The sequence below is a fragment of the Buteo buteo genome, chromosome 1, assembly GCF_964188355.1.
Source record: "Buteo buteo chromosome 1, bButBut1.hap1.1, whole genome shotgun sequence".
Classification (NCBI taxonomy): domain Eukaryota; kingdom Metazoa; phylum Chordata; class Aves; order Accipitriformes; family Accipitridae; genus Buteo; species Buteo buteo.
Window position 1 is genome coordinate 79,109,781 of NC_134171.1, and position 22,589 is coordinate 79,132,369.

Here is a 22,589-nt window from a genome sequence, read left to right on the forward strand (position 1 = left end):
ACTGACATAAGAATAAAAAAATAGGGTGACATACATCATCTGTATACAGTATTCCAGTTTTCAAATTCTGGAATGTGCATAAGATAAAAATAATTGTAATTTTATTTCATATAGGCCATTGGCAGTAACATATTTCAGGACACAGGCATTGAAAACAATATAATCTCTAAGGCAAAGTCTAAGTATCATAGTGCTTTTAATGCAACTAATACGTGCATAAACAAAATAAGAACTCCAACTATTCACTAACCTGCACTGAATCAGGATAACTTCTTGTGTTAACAAATTTCACCCTGAACTCCTCACTGAGCTAAATTCATCCACATGGGCAATTTTTGCAAATTTACTAAAATCAAAGTAGCATACACAAACAAGACTAAACTTTGTCTCATTAAGCACTTTCTGAAGTATGCCTCATGACTCCTCCTCCAGAGGAAGACTGTAGGTCGTAACAATATCTTGACCATAAGATACAGATCCAGCTGTGTGATTTAGTCTAAGATGCGGTTATTCTATTTACTAACACGTGTAGTTTTAAAACTATACGCTTAGAAAAGTGAAACATATCCAGCCACTGCACAAAATTTACATGTGGCAGTATTTACAGTATCGTTTAAAACCCAATCCTTTCAAAAAAAACAAAACAAAACAAAAAACCCACCACAAAAAAACACAACCCAAACCACAAACCACCACACAAAACAAAAAAAAAAAAAATCCCCACGCACAAACCAGAGATCACCCAATGGTTTGGTCCTAAGATCAGTCTGATTATTAGTCTCAGTTTCGTAAATGACCTTCTCCAGAAAGATTTTAAGCAAAATTAAGAATATACAATCTTTTCTTTTGCGCATTTCACTAAAATGCAAACTGGACAGAAATAAAGATTTAAAAAAAAAATGCACTGGATTTTTCTTTAATACCTCTTATGATTCATAAGCCTTAATAAACTTTATAAGTGTACAATAGAAAAGTTCCTAATAAAAATTAATTCAATTTTATAATCATCACAACTTCCACAATACAAACACACATACGCAAACACATAAAAAACACCCTACTACCTGATAGTTGTCATTCAGAAACAAATTCACTGGAGACAGTACAAGTTGAAGCATTGTTTCTCTAAATCCTTTCTTCATCTCAAAACACAACCTTTCCAAGAAAGCTGTAGGGCACTCCGGACCATCTGGACTGCAATGCTAAAATAAAAATTACACACATCTGTTTCAGAAACTGAAAATACACAACATGGTTGAAATCGTAAGATTAGAAGCAAACCTGTGAGCAGGAAGTATGCTAATTTTCCTCCAAGTGGATACTCAAAAAGAAGCCTGTGCAATTTCAAAACCCTTTCAACAATTACATCAACAGCAATTCAAACCCCTTCGGGTGAACCCAATTTTGTATCTGGATTCTTATTTTAATTCCTGGGGATCCCTCAGAATGCAGCTGCACAGAGCAGAATGCACCATTAGAAGACAGTTTTGCTAATTAGCAGAGAAATCATAATGGTCAATCAAAAATATTATCACACAAAATCAAGTTCATTGAATAAAAATCACATAAAAAGTTATCCAGTTCTGCCTCCCAGATAAGCAAAATAAATCACGTCTCAAATTGGTTTAGATAGCCACAATTTTAGTAGAGACTATAAACACGCTTTGGTATGCACCACCCTAAGTTAACGTTCCAGGGAGTTAAAATTAACTCCAGATTATGAAACTAGGGCAAAAAAATTACATGAGGCAAAATATTTTAAGTACTTACCACTGGTAATCGCCCATGTACTTTGTACAAATTAACAAGCACAGTGATATCCCATGGTCGTAAAGTAAGAGGGTGAACTGGCTTGACTGAACTTTCATTTTCTTTTTTGTCGTTTTCCACTCCAACAGCTGTCCATCCAGAGCTTGAAGATGTTGACAGTGACAAAACAGGGCTTGAAATAACTTCTTCAAAATCAGTGTACATGTCATCTTCTCCAAAATAATTTTCCTAGGAAAAGGAATTGTTACGACCATATGGAAAACAAATTAAAAACATATACACAATGTAATGAAATACAAATCCAACCTTTTTCTGCATGTTAGCCCTCCCTAAAATAAGAGGTATAGCTACAACATATAGCTAAAGAAACATACATACTTTTATTTTATGAAAAACAGATACCTTAAGTGAGCAAATTTAGGCCACGTGCTTTGCAGGAAAAGAAGGGGCTCTCAGTAGTTCTCAAAGTACTGGTATTCTAGATGCACGCAATACACATAACTATTCTGAAGTACAACTACTGATATTTTAAACAGGTTTTGTGCTTTTAAAGACAGATAACTTTGAGAGAAAACGCAAAACATCCTGCAGGAAGTCACTCTCATCCAATCTTCTGAAACTTGTTATCGACATATTTCAAAGTCTTAAACATGCTTCTAAAATATTAGTTCACAAATGCTTCTCCCCTTGGGTCTAAACCCCATCTTGTTTCTAAGTCAAACCCTCTCAATTATCTAAGACCAAAGTAACTTTGCCGAATTCTACCGGGAAACAGAAAATCCATCACTAATTAAAAACAAATAAAATCAACTTCCTGTGTTTTATTTATTAAGTGCATCAGAATCAGATTTCTGATAATTTGTCACCTCCTCCCTGCCTTAAAAATAAAAGGCTAGACTCTCAAGAAGAATTTTCTGAATTATGCAGGTTATATTGTCTTGTTAATTCAGTATGTGGGAAGTGTGGGGACTAAGCATTCGGTGGAGCAAAATCCTTTCTGACCAAAGAAGTTACAACACAGACACAAACTTTCCTCCCTCATTCGTTCTTAGAAAGTAATTCAGCCCCTCAGCCTCTCACGTTGACAGAAACGTTCCAACTATTACAAACTCCACCGGTGATTTGCAAGATGCAGACATGTAAGTGCTAGACTGAAGATTAAACTGAAACAGATTTGAATCTTATGATGTTTCTTGCTCCCCTCCTTCCCTTTTCTGTGCCTCATTTGCTTTCCAAAACTTCTTTGTTCTTTTGCAAGCACAAGTCTGCAGCGCAAGCAAGCAAAAAGGAAGTGTACGACAGAAAGCAAGCAAGCAACTGCAAAGTACCATGTCCTTGAAAAAGGTCTGCAGAAAAGGCAGGCTCATTAGCGGCCTTGAAATAATGACTCCTCTGGACATGTAATCTTACCATCTCGTACTGAAGTATTTTTGGTGTTAACACACATGAATTAAGCACTGCTCTGTGGCCAAAGCAAAGAACCCTCAGAAGTTAAGCAAAGCTAATCTGCTTTGCTTTTTAGCAAAGGGAAAAGATAAAAGTTGATGTTATAATACAGACCTTGAAATATTTTTTATAAGGCAGACCCAGCAGAGGGTGCTAAGAACTCCAGTAACTTACTCCTGTTACCTTCTGCTGGGAACACAAGGACCTATAAATCATTCATTGCCAGCCAGTAAGCCCTTCAGCAAGAAACAGTGTGCTACGCCAAAAAACTACCTCCCAAGAATAAGAAGGCTTAACAAAACTGCATGAACAATGCATGTCCAGGAATCTCTCCTGCACGTATTTAAAAAAAATCAATGAAAACAAACTGAAAAAAACAATTCAACCACAAATGAGGAAAACAAGCATAACACCCAACACCCCCAAAATCTATTAAGAGATGCTGCCAGCACAGCTGGACAAGTTGTAAACACAGTCACAAAAATACTAAAAAGAACAATAAATGCGCATTTTCAAAAACGAGCTATTAATCTAAATTTTCTCTTGAGATTTAGAAGATTAAAAAAAACTAGATTTAATCTGAGAAATCTGCACCTAAAAAAATTAAATCATCATAGAATCAAGGGATCCAACATAGCACTGTTTACATATACTTCCAGAGGCAAAGAGCACCAAAGAAGCACTGCTTTGCTTAGAAACACAGAACCATCTCATGAATTTATGGGCTCCAAAAGAGGAGCTCAAAAAACAATTCAAACATCGGCACATTTCCTCTGTATCAGAAGAACTGAAAACCTCAAGATGCAATGCTGGCCCAATTTTAATCCTATTTACTTTAGTGGCAACATGAAAAAATAATGAGTGTATTTGCAAGTCCTATACTCTACAAAAATGGAGTATTTTCTGCTATTCATTGCTTACATGCAATACCTTATATAAATTCATAAAAATGACTGTTTCAGTATGAGTCCTGATAGTGATCACCTGTCTCAAAATTCCTCATTCCCTGACCCAAAATGAAAGCCTCCAGAAGCATTACCTTAGCCTAGATCTGCATAGGCTAAAACAGACCTTTAAAAAACAAACAAACAAAAAAACACCCACCAAAAAAACCAACCAACCACAAAACCCAACCAAAACCCAAGCATTTCACTGTTAGTCAAATAGAAGCAACATGTTCAATCACCTCTGCTTTTGTCACAAGAAGGCAGGGTGAAGGAGGTGGGAAGAAATTAAAACTGTTTCTAGCCTCCCTGAAGATCAGTAACGGAAGAGGACACAACATAAGCAACGCTAACAAACATTTTAAAGCATATTAACATCAAGAAAAGGATGAGAAAGTCTTCAATACTGAAGTAGCTTTTAAAATTAAACTTATTCTCATGTCCTTCCCCTCCATGATCCTAACTCCTGAAATTTCACAGAATCTAATTAAAAGAAAACCAAACAAACAACTAGGACACTCTGCAGAACTTAAAATGCACTAAAAGCATGGGTTCTGAGACATCTTTCCATAAAAGTGCCTGTTAATATAAGCTTTAGCCCTAATCACAATTTTTTTAAAATTTTATTTTATTTTTACTACTGCAAAAGTCAAAGATGACATTTTCTGCACATGAGGTCCAGAGCATATACTGTTCCTTGAAAGGAAAACTATGCTGATATGGGACTACATACATATATTGGAAGTCTTCTCATAAGCCTGTACCAACTGAATTCATCTCAGCTATGCCATATCACCAAATGAAGTAATTCCAGACTAGTACTTACAGAAAGTTTTCATCTAAATTCACATATTCTGAAGAATTATAATTTTCCATTTCAAACAAATTATTTCACTTTCCAACATGTAGCCATCCATAAATTTCAGGAGTTGTGTTCCTATGCCTACCTTTATGGACAGAAAGGCTTTGAGCAGGGGTCCATACAGGGTTATCTGGGAATCTGGGGAGAGTTCCAGTTCCACGTGGAGCTTATCTGGGGGCAGCTCTGAGGGGTCAAGGGGAAGGCGGGTTGAAGCCGTGGGAGATGAAATCACACTGTCGGCTGTTTTCTGCGATGGCCTTAGCACAGATAACATTGTTTCTTCCATTTCTGACACTTTGGAGCACAACAAAGAAGAAAACAGATTTTGATTACAAGTTAGGCTTCTGATGAACAAAATTCTGCAGATATGAATGTGTATTAAATATACAACTGTTTGCGGCTTTCCAGTTTGGATTGTATAATTATGTTAATATATCTATGCTACAGAACTGGTTTCTCACATCTAGTAACTATGGGAAGACAAGAAAATATAGAATATTTTAGTCAATGTTAATTATGCAAGAGAAAAACAATCCTTCAAGTTCTGAAAAAAAATTCTATTTATTTATCTTGCTTTTCAAGTTAAACAAAGACATGCTTTCATTTCAGTGTCACAGATTTCCCACAACCACACATCTACTGCAGCATAAACAAAAGTGAATAAAAAGGAAAATTGCAAAAGTTATACTAAAAACCTATTCTGAACTGGTAGCTCTGTAGGCCAAAATTTCCTCTCAAACAACTCAATTACTCTAGTCACAAAACAGTTTGGAAATTCAAATCTTATTTCCTATCCCTCCTTTTTATTTGGAATTAGGGAGAAGAAAGTGCTTTGTCTTTTTTAGGTGAGGAAAGGCGACGACAAGGAAGTGAATAACTGGAAGTGCTTTGGACATGTAAAGCAATTGCTGGGAAGTAAAGAACTCTGTGGGAAAAACCATATAGAAGTGATGCTCCAGATGGAGTAAGATTTCAGATGCCAGTTCAACTGGAAGAACCAGCACATACAGAACTACAGTGAATACACACCTGTAGCCAGAAAACCTTCAAGGCTTTAACTTACCATTATTGTCTACAATGCTTGCTCAGCGCTTGCATTATTTTATATGTTACAAATTAGCTAAATGCTGCAGTGAGATGACCACTTTTTTGGAATCTACATCTCTTGTAATACAACATACTTGTTTCTCAGAGACTTAAAGAGTTCTATGGATTGACTCAAAATAAAGTACAGATGTTGCTACTGTAACAAACACATTCCATCAGCATCACAGATTAGAAGTGAGCTGGACTGTGCTGCATTATTCATTGAAGGAAGCTGCAGAAAAAAAATTACCTGTGTATGTACAAACTTTCAAATGCAGGTTCAATTGCTACTATTACAAGTAAATGTTTTCAAATTCAAAGTATGCATATTTGACACAAGCTAAACAGAGTCTCGCAAGTGCACTTATGAACACCTGCAAAATGAATCTTATTCTGCTTCATCCTCCAAAATTTGAGTCTTTTAGATTTAAATTGTTGGAACTCAAAACCTAAAACCGCTATCCATGTCTTCTAACACCTGCTGATTGAGGCCCATTCAAATTAGCCCTCATTATTCTTCTAATACCTCTCCTTCCATAGTTCTGCTTCTAGCATCTCAACCTGAAAGACGTTTATGTAATCCCATAACTTCCTGAATACCTCCCCCTGCATTTAAAATAACTTACTTTTATCTCTGTGTTTAAGTATTTTATAACTTTTTTTTTGCAAGCACATACTTACAGAATATTTCTTATTTAGAAATATTGTTTAGACATTTAAAATTTTAAAATTCTTATTTAGAAATTAGTGTTAGACTGACCAGTCTAGCACTCGTATCTGATGGCCATGGTTCACTTCAACAGTGCTAGCTACAATGAATTCTCAGAGTTTCATATCCATAAAGGTAAGACAATGTTATTATATCTCATATGTAGTGTACTTAAACATCTCAATCATAAGACAACATTACAACATTCAAAGGGAAAAGACTTAGAAAGGCTAAGGAACATGATACTGACAAAAATGTTGTACTTCACATTTAATATACCAAGTGATATTTTATGTTATGCAACAACCCATTTAAGAGATCCACTTTGTTAAGAACAAGAAGTGAAATACAGACAGTATCCTCTTTTCACACAGGGAACTGGGACACATTCTGAAATTTTGCATCACGAGATGCTGTCAGTTTTTAAATCAAACCTGGTGCATTCTAAAGATTAGCATTCTCCCATATGACATGTAATAGTACTTCAGTTCAAAATTCATTTCTGCAAATTTAAGCAGTTGGATCCAACAAAGTCACAGCAGATCCTGAAATGAAACATGCTAACAAGAAAAAGGTAGTGACACTTACAGGATTGTTTTAACTGCTCATCTGCCTTCTGAGGATAAATTGGGTGCCATGAGTAGTCAATTGTAAACACAACACTCGGGACTGTCCAGCATTCAACCCATCCAGCCCTTTCAAAAAGAAACGTCACTCTTTTTTATTTGAAGTACAATAGTTTCATTAAATATCTTCCATGAACATATGAGGTTGCTTTCATCACAAACAAATAAGTAAACATGAAGAGCCAATATAAAGACATAAACATATATCACAATAAAACTCACTCTTCTTGAGTAATGTTCCTCCATTTGGGTTTTCCTGTTTTCTGACCACTTTGACATTCGGCAGAAATACAAGATTCAGGACTTATTTTATTCGGCTGACAATCTTTCATCAACATAAAAAGGGAATATTTACTGGGATGACAGTCTGGTAGATACAAATGAAGATCAACATCTTCTCCCTAAAATCAAACATTAGTAACAGAAAAGTTAAATTACGTTCACGCTATTTCCATGTTCGTATGTGCCATCATCTTCACTTTACAGGCAAAATGAGGCAAGAAATCTCAATTTTCACATGTGACTGCTGACCACAGCTCCCAACAATTTCTAGGGCAACCCCAAGGGCTCTATAGTTCTGAACAGTTAAAAGTCCAGTAACTTGCACATAACAACACACCACAGCAATGTGTAAAACACAGGGGCATGTCTTTTAATGATTCCTGTTCTTCTGTTGTTCAAGCCATACTGCAAAAGTGATGTGACTGGCACAAGGCTACCCTACATCTCAACTAAACCACAGGTTTTTTTAAAAAACTAGATAAAACATTGCTTTCTTTGCTATCTAATTATACAAAATTACCAACATCACCATCAACTAGTTTTTTATTTTTAGTAGCTGTAGATTGCTTCTATTTGAGGGAAGACAAGAAGCACAGTCTTTCAAAGAATTAGCTGCGTCTGTTAAAAACACTTTATCATCATTACTTACTCTGTAGAAACTCTAAAAATCTGGAAGATGGCTTTCCAAAATGCTTTGGGGGTACCCATTCCAGTATTTGATTTTTATCTTTGAACATACATTAGATTTTCACATTTTGTAAATAAATGGGAACAGACTTCCAAGTGGTAAAATATATACATAGACACACATGGTCTAAGTATATATAGTAAATATACATACTAAATGTGTGTATATATGTATGAAGCATACATGTGTATCTATTTTTAAAATCTATTTTTGAGTATACATACGTATATATAAATTAAAACAACCTATGACTGGATGCTTCATGTAAGCAACAGAGACCATTTACCTCTGGGTTACTTAAAGAAAAAGTGTATGAACCTGAAGTGAAAGAGAGTACTTTTCTTTCAGGGAAGAGTTTATTAAAATTTCCTGACTGAAGAAGGTAAGGAAATTATCTCACATTTAGAAGACAAAAGGGGCAAGGGGGGAAAGAACTTACCCTTAAAGAGAATCTAGTATTGCATGTGGTTGGAACAAAGTCAGTGAAAGGCAGAGAGAAAACAATGTTCAATGTCTCTCCACAAGCTGCTAGATAAACTGGGAGAGAAGAGGAAAAACAAAAATCTGTCAAAATTACTCCCTATTTTGTTCTTCAACAAATTATCACACATACAGCCAAAAATAATGAAAAGGTATTCAAGAACTCATGACGTAAGAAACTGCCATTTTAACTACTGTGTATTTAGAGCACATCGTACTAAAGTATTCTGAAAGTATTTACTCCCTACAGCTTGTCTTTTATAGAAAGACACTGTACTTAACACAATGAAATTGCAAGCAGACAAAAACAACTGTAACTAACATCTTATGACTTCCTGTATTGCTTCACATACCAGTTTTTGGACAAGAAAACACACATTGAAAGTTAGTCAGGCTCCTGATGAAGTAGTGAGCCTTATTTTTAACTGGAACATGACTTCATGATTTTTAATCAACCACCCTCTTTCCACATTGAAATTGTAAGATTCTAGTACAGTGTAGACCACTGAAATACATATAAGCCAAATTGCACATTAAACAAAGTTTTGGCTTTCTGAAATGTAGCTCTTAGTTTTGTCTAGAATTAGCAGCATTATCTCCTATTCTGAAATGAACAGGAAACAGACATTTCTAGTTATGTGGAGTTCAAATGGTATTTTTTCCAACATTATTTAAAAAACTTATTCCCACGTGAATGTTTTCAGTTAGCTTCCTGAATATACGTCAAGACCTCATGGTTGCTCTCTGCAAACTGTTGTACTAAATCAAAGATTCAAAGGGTCTTGAAAAATGAATGCTAAAACATGATCTAGAACTGCACTCTCCCCCAAAAAAGTATGCATTTGTAAGAAGTAAGTTAGAACTTACAACAGTTTTAGGATGGTTTATGCACATCAACAGTAGCAAAATGGGTAGTTATCACTGAACACACATTTTTCTAGTAAAACTTTTATAATTCTTGTACTCTCTCTCTATATTCTCAATGTTTTATACATATTTTTGTAGTATGTGCTCTTCTTCCAAATAAAAAAAGTGACCTCACCATTTTCTTGTTGTTTGGTGGAACAGTCAATCCAGTTGTGTTGGTTTGCTGCCCAAATCATTTCAAATTGATGAAACATGACTTTGAAGTTCCACATATAAGGAACAAATGAAAAAATATCAGGTGCACTATCACTGGACCAGTCTTGGATCAAATCTAAACCCACATAAAGTAATAAAAGACAAGTTAGTAGCAATCAAGTGAGAGGTTTCTTGGTTTAAGTTTTTGGCTTTTCATAAATTGTAAATATTTAACTGTTTGCTCCTTTATAGAAAAAGGAAAATAAGAACAATACACAGTATCCACTTCTCAGGCAGATATTTCACAAATACTTGCTATGAATCCACCTCCTACTTCTCACCTGCTTTTTAAGTTGGAAAGCCATAGGTTTAATTTAATTAAGTTTCCTGGTTTAGTTTTGTTCAGTAGCAAAGTTACATATTGAACTAAAAGCACTGGGCTACCAACTGCCTTCCTTCGGTTTTCCACTCTGATACTACATTAGTAGTATTTTCTAATGCAGCAAAACAGTGTTGTTGTAAAAGTTCATGTTTGCTCTGAAAAGGCTGGCAGACTATGCTGTATACTGCAACACTATACAGATAATGGCTCCAGCCTCACTAGGAGGATAACTTTATTAGCATGGCACTATGCCTGCACTAATTAATCCTTCATCCCAGCAGGGCTAATTAGCCCAGGCAGTGCCACATGGATGGGGCTATATTTTTTCCATTACTTGCAGCTGGAACATTCAGCAACAGTCTGGTGATGCTGTATCACATTGTACTGCCTTGTGCACGTGTATTCCTCCTCACAGCCAAAATCCTAAAGAGCAAATTACTTCCTCTCATCAACTGTCAGCCACAGGGACATGACCTAAAGCCTAAGTAGCTGAAAATCAGTCAGCCAAAGAGAGAGAGGATGAGAGAAATCAACATCCTAGGTGACAAATATTAAACAAATCAATAGCTCTGAGAGAAATAAATTCATCTGAAATTTAAGATCACTTAACATAACTGAAGATCAAATTTAGTTTAGATGTTAGAAAATTAAATTATTTGGTATCTCTACTCAAATATAAGAATATCATGTACTTAGATGCTTACAGGCAACAGAAAACATCAAGAACTTTGTCCTCAGAAACAATTTGTTATCCTAACTATGTGAAATCAGAGTACCTCACCTTGTACACCTTTGCAAAATTTGAAAAGAAATACTAAAGAAAGACTATTTAATTTGATATGTAACTTATTTAGCAAAGAAGTTACCTGTAAAGAAGCTTTTCTGAGCAAAGATAAAATGATAGGTTGCTTTATAAACCTCAAGTTCGCATTGCCATGTCTGTGGCATGTTCCATATCCGGGGATAGCTAGCGTTAATATGAAACTGTGAACAAGACATTAAAACATCAGAATTACTTGAAAAGATGACAATGCTTGACCCTGTAGCTCAGCAGTTTTCACATATGTACTCTGCTGAATAATTAAAACAGTTTTCCTGCTGGGATGAACAGAAGGCCTCTCCAGTTCCTTAATAATTTAATCTCTCTTTCTGTGCTTGAAGGTCAAGTGTTAGTGTATTCATTTATTTGGAAAGGTATACTACAAGCTTCTGATACATCTTGCAGTAGATGTACCAAGCAATTTATGAACCAAAGTTTTCATTAAAAGCATCACTTCTCATAATAAACTAAAGATTAAATCCCTCAGAATATTCTTCAACCATTGATATGATGCTCAAATTTAAACATTAAAAACATCACTCTAATACGGTCACTTAAAAACCAGTGAGAAAGGTGACCTACAGAAATACAGCATTGCAGAAGTGAAATACTAGGCAAATGCAGTATTAAATCTGTCTCAAGTAGTTTAAGCACTCTGTAGTACTTCTAAGTACTTATGCGCACACATTCTGTAGCACAGCTAGTAAGTGTAATAATTTACTAAGGTAAAGCCTTATGAACACATGACAAATAGTAAATGAGGCAGTATTTGTAAATGGCACTCCAATCCCTCCACTGCTTTCAAAACACATATAACTTGGCATATAAATTATGTAAGTCACCGAAAGTTACACATGTGCACAGTTATGTGTGTATACATAAGTTCCTTACATATCAAGGTCTTGCAAAACCCATTCAAAAGGCATATTTCTGTATTAAGAACCTAAAGAACTGCTCTACAGACAAATAAATATGTTCTTTATTAAAAGTCCTCTAGAAACTGAAGCTTTGTGCTTATTAACGCAAACTTACAGCTAGCATTTCAGCTTCTAAAAGAGTCCGGTACTGCATACTGCTGGTGGCATCAACATGTAGAAGCTGCCCTTTAATTGTAGGTGAATAGCCTAGCAAACAAAAGATATAACACACAATCATACAGATATAATAGTTACACAATATTTAAATAATTTTCACCAGTGATTTCAGTTCACTAACAATCAAGAAATATCATGATGGAAATTAGTACTATAATAATGCTGTCCTCTACTGTTTGTCAGCAAAGAGCTTAACGTGTTCTGCCTTCATGTAGGATGACAAAAGTCTTATTGCTAGGTCTGGAAATGCTCAGGTCCTGGAGATCTTGGTTTAAGTTGCAGAATAATAAATATGCCAGAAAGAATCATGAGAACAAATAATTTAGCAAAGGGCTTCAAACCAGCCAACAAGATGAGTAAATGCAAAAAACATTGCATTTGGTATACAAATGGTATACCATTGCATATGGTATACAATACCCATAACTTTACATTTATTGCCATTTCACCTTGGATTTTGGTGTTTGCTTTGTTTAAACAAACTACTGTTAAATTAGTTTTCATAATGCATTTCTCAGCACGATTCAACTACTACACTAATGCTACTGAAGAAGTCTTCCTTCTTCGAGTTGACAATATATCTGTAATCTGCTTCAATACACACAGAGTTAAATGATATACTGTCTAGTAGTTAAGGAATTTGTGTTTCCTAACCCAAACATGGAGGTAACTTAACTATTTAGATACGTACATGCTTTAATATCTTGCAAGGATATACTTTTTGTTCCTTTACATAAGAATACATATCTCAGAGTCACAAAGGAAAAACACTACAAGGCATTCACACACAAAAGGAATGAAGATAACTGTTCAGGAAAAACATTAGGAAAAGAAATTAAGCTTAGCCTTAACTCACCATTTTCACCTACTGTCATGGGAATATTTATTTCCAAATATGATCCTGCACCAACATTTACATGTACAGCATTGGTTTCCTGTATTACAAGAAAGGAAAAAAGTCCAAACGTTATTTCTAGGCTCACCACATCAACCAGTGTACTTTATGCCTCTGGCTATCATTATCCACACGTGGATTAAGGCACCCAATGACTGAAGTCTTTCTTGCCTTCAGAAAAATTACTAATGAACTATCTATGTGCAGTGATACCAAACAACAACATTTTTAGGCTTAACAAATGCTGACTTAGGTCCATGAATAGAAACAGCAAAAGATATTCTGATCCAAGGCCTGAGAGGCCAGATGAATATACATTTCTAACACTACATTTTCTAACTCTTTCAGTCACAAAAAAAAAAGAAGAAAACAGGTGTACAATGAAGTAATGCTATATCCCATTTATAAGAGCAGCAACAGGGGAAAGAAAAATCCAAACCCCTACACTTATACATCTTTTGTTCCTCCCACTGTCATCTCTCCAGTAATATTAGATATTCATCCAATATCAGAAGAAATTATCTTTTCATCATGGTGAGCTTCATCGTAATAGAAGATTGCACAGGAAATGTCCAGATCATGAATTCCCAAGACTGTACGAGCTAACATGGCTTAAGATGTAGCTTTAAGGCTTAAAAGAAACTTAAAATAAGCCAACAAATATTAATGCCTCTCAGCCAATATTTCTCTTGGAAGAGTTTGCTCATACTTACGGAAGACTAAACCAAAAATTGCCTAGCTTTTAAAACCACAGTTCTGTAATAAACACCTGAGACAAGTAAGAATACAAGTAAAAAACAAAAAAGCACAGTGTAATCACAGTAGACAAGTTATTTTCTAGATAAATTTTCATTATTTACCCTATTTTTTGTAAAAAGCAAATCAATGGTGGCATCTGCAATAATATTCATCCGCAGTTCAAAAGCAAGAATCTGTCTTGGTTTCCCAGGCTGAGCAATTTCTGAGACTTTCATAACTTGGTAGTCTGGTGGGAAGAAAAACTTCCACAAGCAATCCCTGGGGGGTGGGGGGGGGGGGGCAGGGGTGAGATAAAAAAAGAGTTGTTTTTATTCACAGAAGAAAAAAAAATATATATATTTATACATGTTTATGCATTTATTCGGTTCACTTAATTATTTTCCAGTTAGCTGAGTCTTTAGACAACCACTGAATGTGATAAGAAAGAATGTTTGTTTAAAGTCTTCATCACTGGAGCCTTCCAAGTCATTACTGAAATCTCCAAAAGTTTCAATGACAAGTAGTGACTTTTGGATAAAAGCCAAAAATGGACAGACCATAAATGATTTAAAACAAAAATATTTTAATTCAGATAGCAAACAAGCTATGTTTTTCTTCTTATTCCCAATCCTTGGTTTACAAATCTGCTACAAAAACATAGTAGGAAGTAATCTGTTTATGCTTTGGTTTGTGCATAAATAATTGATGTAATGCCCAGAAACAAACAAAATACAAAACTTTAGGACCTCAGAATGAGAGTGAAATGAAGCCTACATTTCTGCAGACTTACATCTAAGCCTGCTACATGAAAGGAAAGCCACAGCAATGAAGCACAGACAGCATACCTTATACAGGTCTCAAGGGGGTGGAAGTAAGTCTTTAAGGGGGGCAGCAGTTTCCTGCACCCAGCACCTGACCACTACAGCAGCTTAAAAAAGCCATAACAAACAAGCCAAAAACACAACAACACACCCCCCACAAACACCACACAGCACCCACTGTCAAAATCCTCGGGAAATCCAAGATTTTATTGCATGATGTATTAAAGATGAGTATTTGTAGAAGTGCTTATATGAATTGAGAGTACAAAGTCCGCAGAACTCCTGTCTGTGTTTATAAAACATTCAGGCACTTTCCAAAATCCTATCTTCTATCCATGGCACAAGGCAAAAGTGTTCCCAGGTATGTATCTATCAACTCTAAGCACTCTGCATAGGCACCAAACTGCCTTCTGCCCAGCAGTTAAAATTATAAAAAGCATACCATCATAGAACAAGCTTTCCTGGTAGTATTAAAAATATCATTAATGATTCACTGACTTCATGTTCCTAGGAAAGCACTGTTCTAGAAATTGGCATTTTCTCTAAATTCTCTAAGACGCTGTCGTATCTAATGACTACTCTTTGGTCTGTCATCCTCACGCTCCTAAGAGACAGTTTCATAATAGTTTCACGGGAGAATTAATGGAGGCCAAGAGAAGTATCAATCTGTAATTAATAGAGGAAAAGAGGGAAAGCACTGATTATGTCAATTTTACTTAATAGTCCTTTACTCTCTAAACAATCCCACTGACTGCCCCAGAAATACTCATGGGCAAAACATCGAGGGCTAAGTGAAGAATAGTAGCAGAGCTCTGGCCTAATATTTCGGCACTAAAGTATGTAGATGATAAAAACTTTGGAGACTGCATCAAGCGGTTGATTCTCCTAAGCAGGGATAAATGATTCCTCCCTCATTATTTTCATAGCCAGATTTGTACTTCCACAAAATTTTCTCATCAATATGCAGTGTATTCCCATCCATGAGCTAATAGGAGCTTGACAAGTCTAAAGGTAACCAATTAAAAGGTTAAACCCTTATGTATGTAACACTTGATAAATAGAAAAACTACGTTGTTCACAAAAAATAGGAACATAATTTATTAGTTTAATAATAAAAATTCACTGACTGATCCTAACTTTGGAAGGCCAACAAGATAAACAATGAATTCACTGATCTTAAACCACTGTGGCAGGACTCTTCTTTTTGACTGCCTAGTCTACCCCATACAAATTAGAAGTCTGAGCGATCGCATACTGGAAACTTTAGAATGTTTTCTCAATAATAATAGATATTAAAGATAAAAACTAAAGATGTAAATCATTGTAATACCTCTGCCTATCAGCCCAAGGTCCATAGTTGAAGTCTGTTCCTTTTCCACAAACAATGTCCAAACCCCAACATGGTGGCAGGTCCTGTAATTTACTGTCTTCATTGTTTGCTTCTCCGTCATTACTTTCCTCTGTCTCCTCTGGTACAAGACCTATATTACATAATATAATAAACAAATTATTAAAGGAAGCAGCTTCAAATTAACATGAAAAATGTTTGCTAAGCACAAGACAATTAAAGTGTCCTGATGTCAGTTTTAGTTGAGACGACTACAGTACGTAAATACCAAGGCACAATTCAATGCAGACTCTTAGTGGAAGGGCAAGAATGTAACTAAAAATCCTTGGGATTTTCTGAAGCGCTGCTCACTGGTGTCAGTAAAATGCTGACATACACAGCATCTTTATCTCTTAAGTATGCTTTTTACCAATACAGGCTTTCATACATGCACATTCAGTTCCAAATCCTACTTACAAATCAAGTTTTGAAACAAAGAAGATTAAGTTAAAAATCCTTTCTACAGACAAAGCAAGCAAATAAAAAGGAATACTTGCTACAGGAGACCCAGAGTTACCAGTAAAAAATCAAGCAGTCATTCAACAATGATCCAAAATTGCCACCTATCCTACACTAGTATACATTATTATTGAACATGTTACCCTTGTTCAAGATTCAGGCAATACTGAACTTCAGTCTGAGCAAAAGCTTTTGCAAATCAAAAAAAAAAAAATCCAGCACAACAAAGTGGTAATATAAGGCACTGGATTTAAAGTGAAAAAGGCAGACCCTGCACTACTCAGAAATCGATGCATCAAATAAACATCCAAAAACCCCAGTAGGTATTGACTACAAATTGTCCCCACTCCTGAAGTACTTTTGGAAACCTACTTCATTTAAGTTTACAGCTTAAAACATAGCTTGTTTCAAGAATAAATATCAAGATTAATTGCTTCCATGTTGCATATAGACTTGCAGAAGGCACTGCTGACAGAGTACCTACATCTATGTAAAACTACTTGCTGATAAAAACATTAATTCTACAGGTACAGTTATTTCACCTATGGAATTCCCCAGGGCTCTTAAATGAGACAATCTAGGAGTTGACAACAACCATTAAAAAGAAAGCAGCTCAAAATTTCACTCCCTTCTAAATATGAAACATGTGAACTCAATCCCATTTTTTTCAGTGGAAATTTTTTTCATTTGCAGAAAAAAAAATTATGAAATTCTACGTGTTCATAGCGTACCTATGAACGCTTTTATTGGCTCCAAAACATTACACTAACTCTTTCAGCATAGAGATTTTTCAGCATTAAAAAAAAGACATTGTCTAGCAAGTCCAGACAATTAAATAAACAAATAGCCTTCAAATCCCTTAATGCTTGTATTTAACAGAAGATACCTGGTTCATCCATATAGTAATAGATATCAACATCATTGGACTGCATTACAACAAAGCCTTCACCCATCAGCCTCGGTGGTCTGTAATGGAAAAGAGTGCAAAGATAAAAATTAAAAAGCAATACGCTGAGATTAATCTTTACGAATTCAAGTAATTTTAAATGCAACATATTAAGCATAATGGAAGAGATTACATAGGTCAGGCTCACTTGTAGCTTGCAAGTAGTACATATTTAATGATGGAAACATCAATAAAACTGCTATCTGTATCAAGCAAGCCAACAGTGGAGATACAGTGTATGCGGTACGTTACCAGGAAGATTTTGTGGACAAGACTCCAGTTTGACAGGATCCCAAGACACCAGCTCCATGTGTCTATACAGGTCTTGCCAGCAGCCTGACTGCAGGCTGCCTGCAAGAGCCACAGGCTACCTTATCTACCAGACATCGGTCTTGTCACATTACCAGAAGGGTGGACGGAATAGACAGAAGTGCCTGAGCCACATCAGTCTGTCCAAAGGCAGCTGTTTGTAAGCCAAACTTGAAGTGCAGGTTATAACTTCAGCACCTGTCTTTCCCTCCCTGTAATGCTGTGATTTCTGGTCTATCTGCTACCTCAGACTAAGTGAGCTTCTGAAAATAAACGCTGTGGATATTCAAATCTATCTGGTCTCAAGTTCCCTAAAAAAAAGGCAGCTGTCGTATTGCTAGGCTATGTCTACCCTGATTTGCAAAAAATACTTGATCATTATGTTATTATTATTAACTCAACTTTTAAGTTACTTTATATAACCCAAGCATGAAGATACCAGGTTCCTCTCCACAAAGACACTTCTCAGGCATTATAAACCACAACCAACTACCAAAGTTTTACTTTCAATGTTTCTTTCCATGAAGAGTTCCTTTCTCCTTGTCCTATATTGTTCTTTCACCTGCTAATAGTTTTCTTACTAAAATAGCACTTTAAACCAAAGGGACAAGACATCTTCAGTAATTAGACCATTAGTTTAAAAAAAAAAAAAAAGAAAAAAAAAAGGCTGTTCTTCCTTAATAACATTTCTCTCAATATAAAAGGATGTAAGTGATGAAACTAATACATGAAACACTTCTCCTAACACTATTATATTGGTATATTACAATCCCTTTCTTACACCGTTACCACATGTTAATTTACATCATGTTACATTTTATAGTAGTAATAATAGTATAATGTGAAAATTCTATTTTTACTGCAAAAGACTTTTTTGCCACTTTTCAGCCACTTTTATAAATTGTCATCTCTTAACAAAAAAACCCCACATTCTAATGACAGAAATACACAGTCTAAGAGCGTGACCTGTTAGAAGCACATTGCCCATTTTACCACAGCTCAAATGCAGGAAAGCTTGGAAAATATGGAAAACAGCAGGTGCAGATCCCAGGTACTGCCAGAAGTTCTTCAGAAGCAACAGAGCAGGAACCTTAAAATCAATTTTATTTTGAGAGTAATGACAGCAGTGAAAGATGAAATACTTTCTATTCACTCCCAATTTTCCAATTATTTCTTTTTTCTGTCCAAAACTGAATTGGCCTCCCCCATGACATGCAAATAGAGCAAGATGGACAATTTGACTTAACACCATGGCCTAACAGAAACTGTCATTTAGCTGCAGGTAAGAAAGAAATATCTACAGGAAAACATTAGGAGCTGACAGAATGGCCAAATCCTCCTATCAAACACCCCCTGCTGTTTCATCCTCATCACCTTTGCCATTCTCCACTTTCTGGAGGAAAGGTATAAGGTTTAATGGAAGTGGAGGGGAAGAAAAAAAAACACACCAAAACCCCACGTAGTAGCTAAGCATCTTCCTCAGTCCTTTTCCTCCAATTCTTTTAGTGTACATCTTTATCATGTCTGCGTATTCCATTAAGTAATTATCTTTCGTGTTCTTGTTCTGATCTCTCTGAACTGACTACACTTGTACAAAACTTTTTGCATGTTCAGCGTGCTTTTTTTCCACAAAGAGGAAAGTTCTGTATCATCATGTCTTGTCACTAGTTTTTTGATTCCCTTTTTCAGAAGAATATGAAAATATATAGTAGATGACTGAAGCAGCTTATAGTTTTACATTATCAAAGCATCACAGGCCATAGCAAACAGCAGACAAGAAAAGCAGTTATCTTTTCTTATGCTAGTCCTAGGATGGTCATAGGTGAGGTGATAACTGACAGGTGGTGAACCCAGTAGCAGAACCAATTTAGATTTAAGATCAACATATATTTTTCTTAATAGGGATGAATTCTGTGATCAGTGTTCACTGCACAGCCATGCAAAAAAGACAACAGTACTGCTTCTTTTAGTTGTATTCTCAACTTAAAGTGCACATGAAACTACCTCTGCAGAAAATGGGAGTGGAAGGTACCTAATGAGGCCGCCTAACCCACCCTCAGCAGGAATAGTTAAACCTTGCTGGACTAAGCCGATGGACATGGCAGAACCCTAGAAAGCCCACCAGAGCCCATTTGCAAAACCAAATTAGGTAATGGCAATGAATGATAATGAGATTACCATCAGCGTTAAAAAGCATTTCCTAATAGCTATCCTAAACCTCCACTTTGAGTCTGCTGACTTAACTGCTCTCCAAACTTGTTCTGCTTTGATCTGCTTTTCCTAGCACCTTTTTTTTTTCCTTGGGTTTTGGAGGATTTATTTGCAAAAAGTGATGGAGACATTGAAATGTCTGTTTGTAATACAATATGACAGTTTTCAAGGTGGGTTTTTTCATGTTTGTATTGATTAGTCAGTCTGTTACAAATTTCATCGAGCCACTTGGCAGTTTTTTATATGTGCATTGCCTGCAGGAATTTCTGAAAGTTAAGACAGTCAGCTTAATTTTTAAGCCAAAGAAGTGTAAGAGGGCAGGCTCTAAAGATTCAAACACTCCCAGTTTCCAGTGAACTGGGTCATTTGTTGAATCTACCCAATAAATTAGGGCATGTTTTCTGCATACGTGCCACCCTTCAGCCACCAGAAGCTGTAGGGATGGTAACAGCATAAAAAGAAAATACTTAGCGGAAGCAGGAGAAAGAGCTAATAGTTTGAGTATCTTAATCCTATTTTGTTTTAATCTTGTTTGTTTTCAATATTAATTGGAGAAATTTCCTTTGTCGTCATGTTGGAAGAGTAAGATTCTGTACACATCCACAGAATGTTATTTGAAAACATATAAAGGCATATTACAGACAGCAGTATTTGGCTGATACAAAGCCAACTGAGGCACAGTCAAATGATGTACAATTTATTTCCAAACATCATAATTCATTCTTTGGATATTGTTGCTTAGGAGGTCTAAAATAGGTATAATCATTTTACATAAACTCATACACACAATTGTCCAAGGTGAGTATGCATTATTTTTTTTCTGTTGAGCAAATAACTCCCATGAAGAATTTTGAAATTTAGCAGTTTTGTCCAAATTATCTGTTGAATATATAACATTGTAAGCATTAAATAAGGTAATGCAGAAAATTCTGGCTATGTTGTTCACATCATAGCAATCAAGAATGTTAATATAGTATGCACATAAATGTCTCACTGGCTAAACTGTAATAAAACAAGAATTCTAGTGTCAAATCATTTCATGCAAGCACCCTTTCTTTTGTTTGACTTACCACCATTCCGTTTGTTAAAGCTGCATAACCCTGCTTATGCAGAATACACAGAGGTAAAAGGATCAGCAATCTGTTTTCAGAAGATAACATGATTTCTACTACAGCAAGAGTGCACAGCTTTTGCCCATTTTTTTTAAATACTTTCCAAACCATATGTGAAGTCAACAACCTTAAACCTAGCATTTATCCTAGAAATCTAGTGCTGTCAAAGCCTGCCTACAGCTATAGTACCTGAGGGGAGGAAAATAGAAGTTGAATGCAGGATATTAATCATAGAGCAGAACACACCAAAAAAACCCACCACCTACAATGAGATAGAAAACCAGCACATTTCTCCATTAATAAAACAGTTTCAAAGATCCAACATTTAAAACCTCTGAAGTGGTAAAAATGCCAGCTGTCTAAACACACTAAGAAAAATAAAGTCACAGAAACACAACCAACATTCTTTTCTTCATTTTCTTAAAATGAAGAATAAAATAATATGGAAACAAAAAAACCCAAAACTTACTCATCATTCTGAAGACCAACATATCTTGGACTTGGAACCAGCATGACTCTAACATTTTCCAATTTTCCTTTCACAATGTGCATAAACTGATCAAGGTGGCTCGAAGGTGGTTTTGTGGTATATGTCAAAAAAGCATCATCGAAGTTAATACAAAGGGTTTGTGGCTGATAATGATTCCCAAATGCCAAGCGACCCTAAATCAAAAAGAAAACTCAATTACTCATTATACACTGCTCTTTTATATGTATGTGTATATTTACCTATAATAATGCAGTTTAAGCAGCCATATGCAAATAAAGACCATGGACAAAAATCCTGGCCACAATCTGCGCATATCTAAAACTACTACCTTGTACATTAAAATCTCAACGTTCTATCTCCTATCACCTCAGTAACAGTTCTCCTGTTTTTTGGGGGGAAACGTCATCAACTTTTAAGGAACAAGTCCAAATATCCCTATAAAAGATGCAGGGAAGAAAAGAAAAAAAGAAGAGAAAAAAAACCCAAACACCTCCCAAAAACCCAACATGCCACACATTGTACAGCACCCATTACCTAGCTTAATTGCTCGGTGATATTCTTGAAATCATTACAAGTCTAAGACACAAGCATTTCCCAAAACAGAGAACATAACCATGTTTCCATCAGCACCAGCAGGATTTGTGAACATGTCAGGGGAGTGCTGGTGGTGTCATTTTGAAACTTTTTTAAAGCATGAAGGAGAACAAAAACTCAAAAAGAATGTATAAGAAAAATGAATGGCAAGCCTGATTTTTTTAAGCATATACTGCTAAATATTTTCATTATCAGGGTCTTTTCACTTACCGTGCTCACATTGACCTTAATGACTGGAATAAGTGATCTCCATGAAGAAGAAGGGTCTTGAGATTCTGTTTTTACTTTAACACTACGGGAAAAAAATGGAGTTTATTATTTTGTCTTTTCCATAGAAGAATTAACCAACCTTTTCTTCTAGGGATCTTCAGTGCAC

At 35.7% G+C, this 22,589-nt stretch overlaps 1 protein-coding gene across 13 annotated transcripts in view; it reads right to left on the reverse strand.

Moving 5' to 3' along the window:
* The window catches only part of BLTP1 (bridge-like lipid transfer protein family member 1), a 126,451-nt gene that overhangs the window by 82,492 nt on the left and 21,370 nt on the right, over nt 1-22,589 (reverse strand). For 12 of the 13 annotated variants that reach the window (XM_075036977.1, XM_075036980.1, XM_075036974.1 and 9 more), the window contains 15 exons: nt 22,424-22,505; nt 21,599-21,792; nt 17,438-17,517; nt 16,036-16,186; nt 14,007-14,163; nt 13,108-13,186; nt 12,190-12,281; nt 11,204-11,321; nt 9,936-10,091; nt 8,853-8,950; nt 7,666-7,844; nt 7,406-7,512; nt 5,108-5,316; nt 1,771-1,998; nt 1,065-1,202 (listed from right to left, as the gene is read on the reverse strand). In XM_075036977.1, coding sequence (XP_074893078.1) covers nt 1,065-1,202; nt 1,771-1,998; nt 5,108-5,316; nt 7,406-7,512; nt 7,666-7,844; nt 8,853-8,950; nt 9,936-10,091; nt 11,204-11,321; nt 12,190-12,281; nt 13,108-13,186; nt 14,007-14,163; nt 16,036-16,186; nt 17,438-17,517; nt 21,599-21,792; nt 22,424-22,505 — 2,068 coding nt within the window. Of the gene's footprint in view, nt 1-1,064; nt 1,203-1,770; nt 1,999-5,107; nt 5,317-7,405; nt 7,513-7,665; nt 7,845-8,852; nt 8,951-9,935; nt 10,092-11,203; nt 11,322-12,189; nt 12,282-13,107; nt 13,187-14,006; nt 14,164-16,035; nt 16,187-17,437; nt 17,518-21,598; nt 21,793-22,423; nt 22,506-22,589 lie in introns of those variants that run through there. The other variant, XM_075037018.1, reaches the window with a different exon arrangement.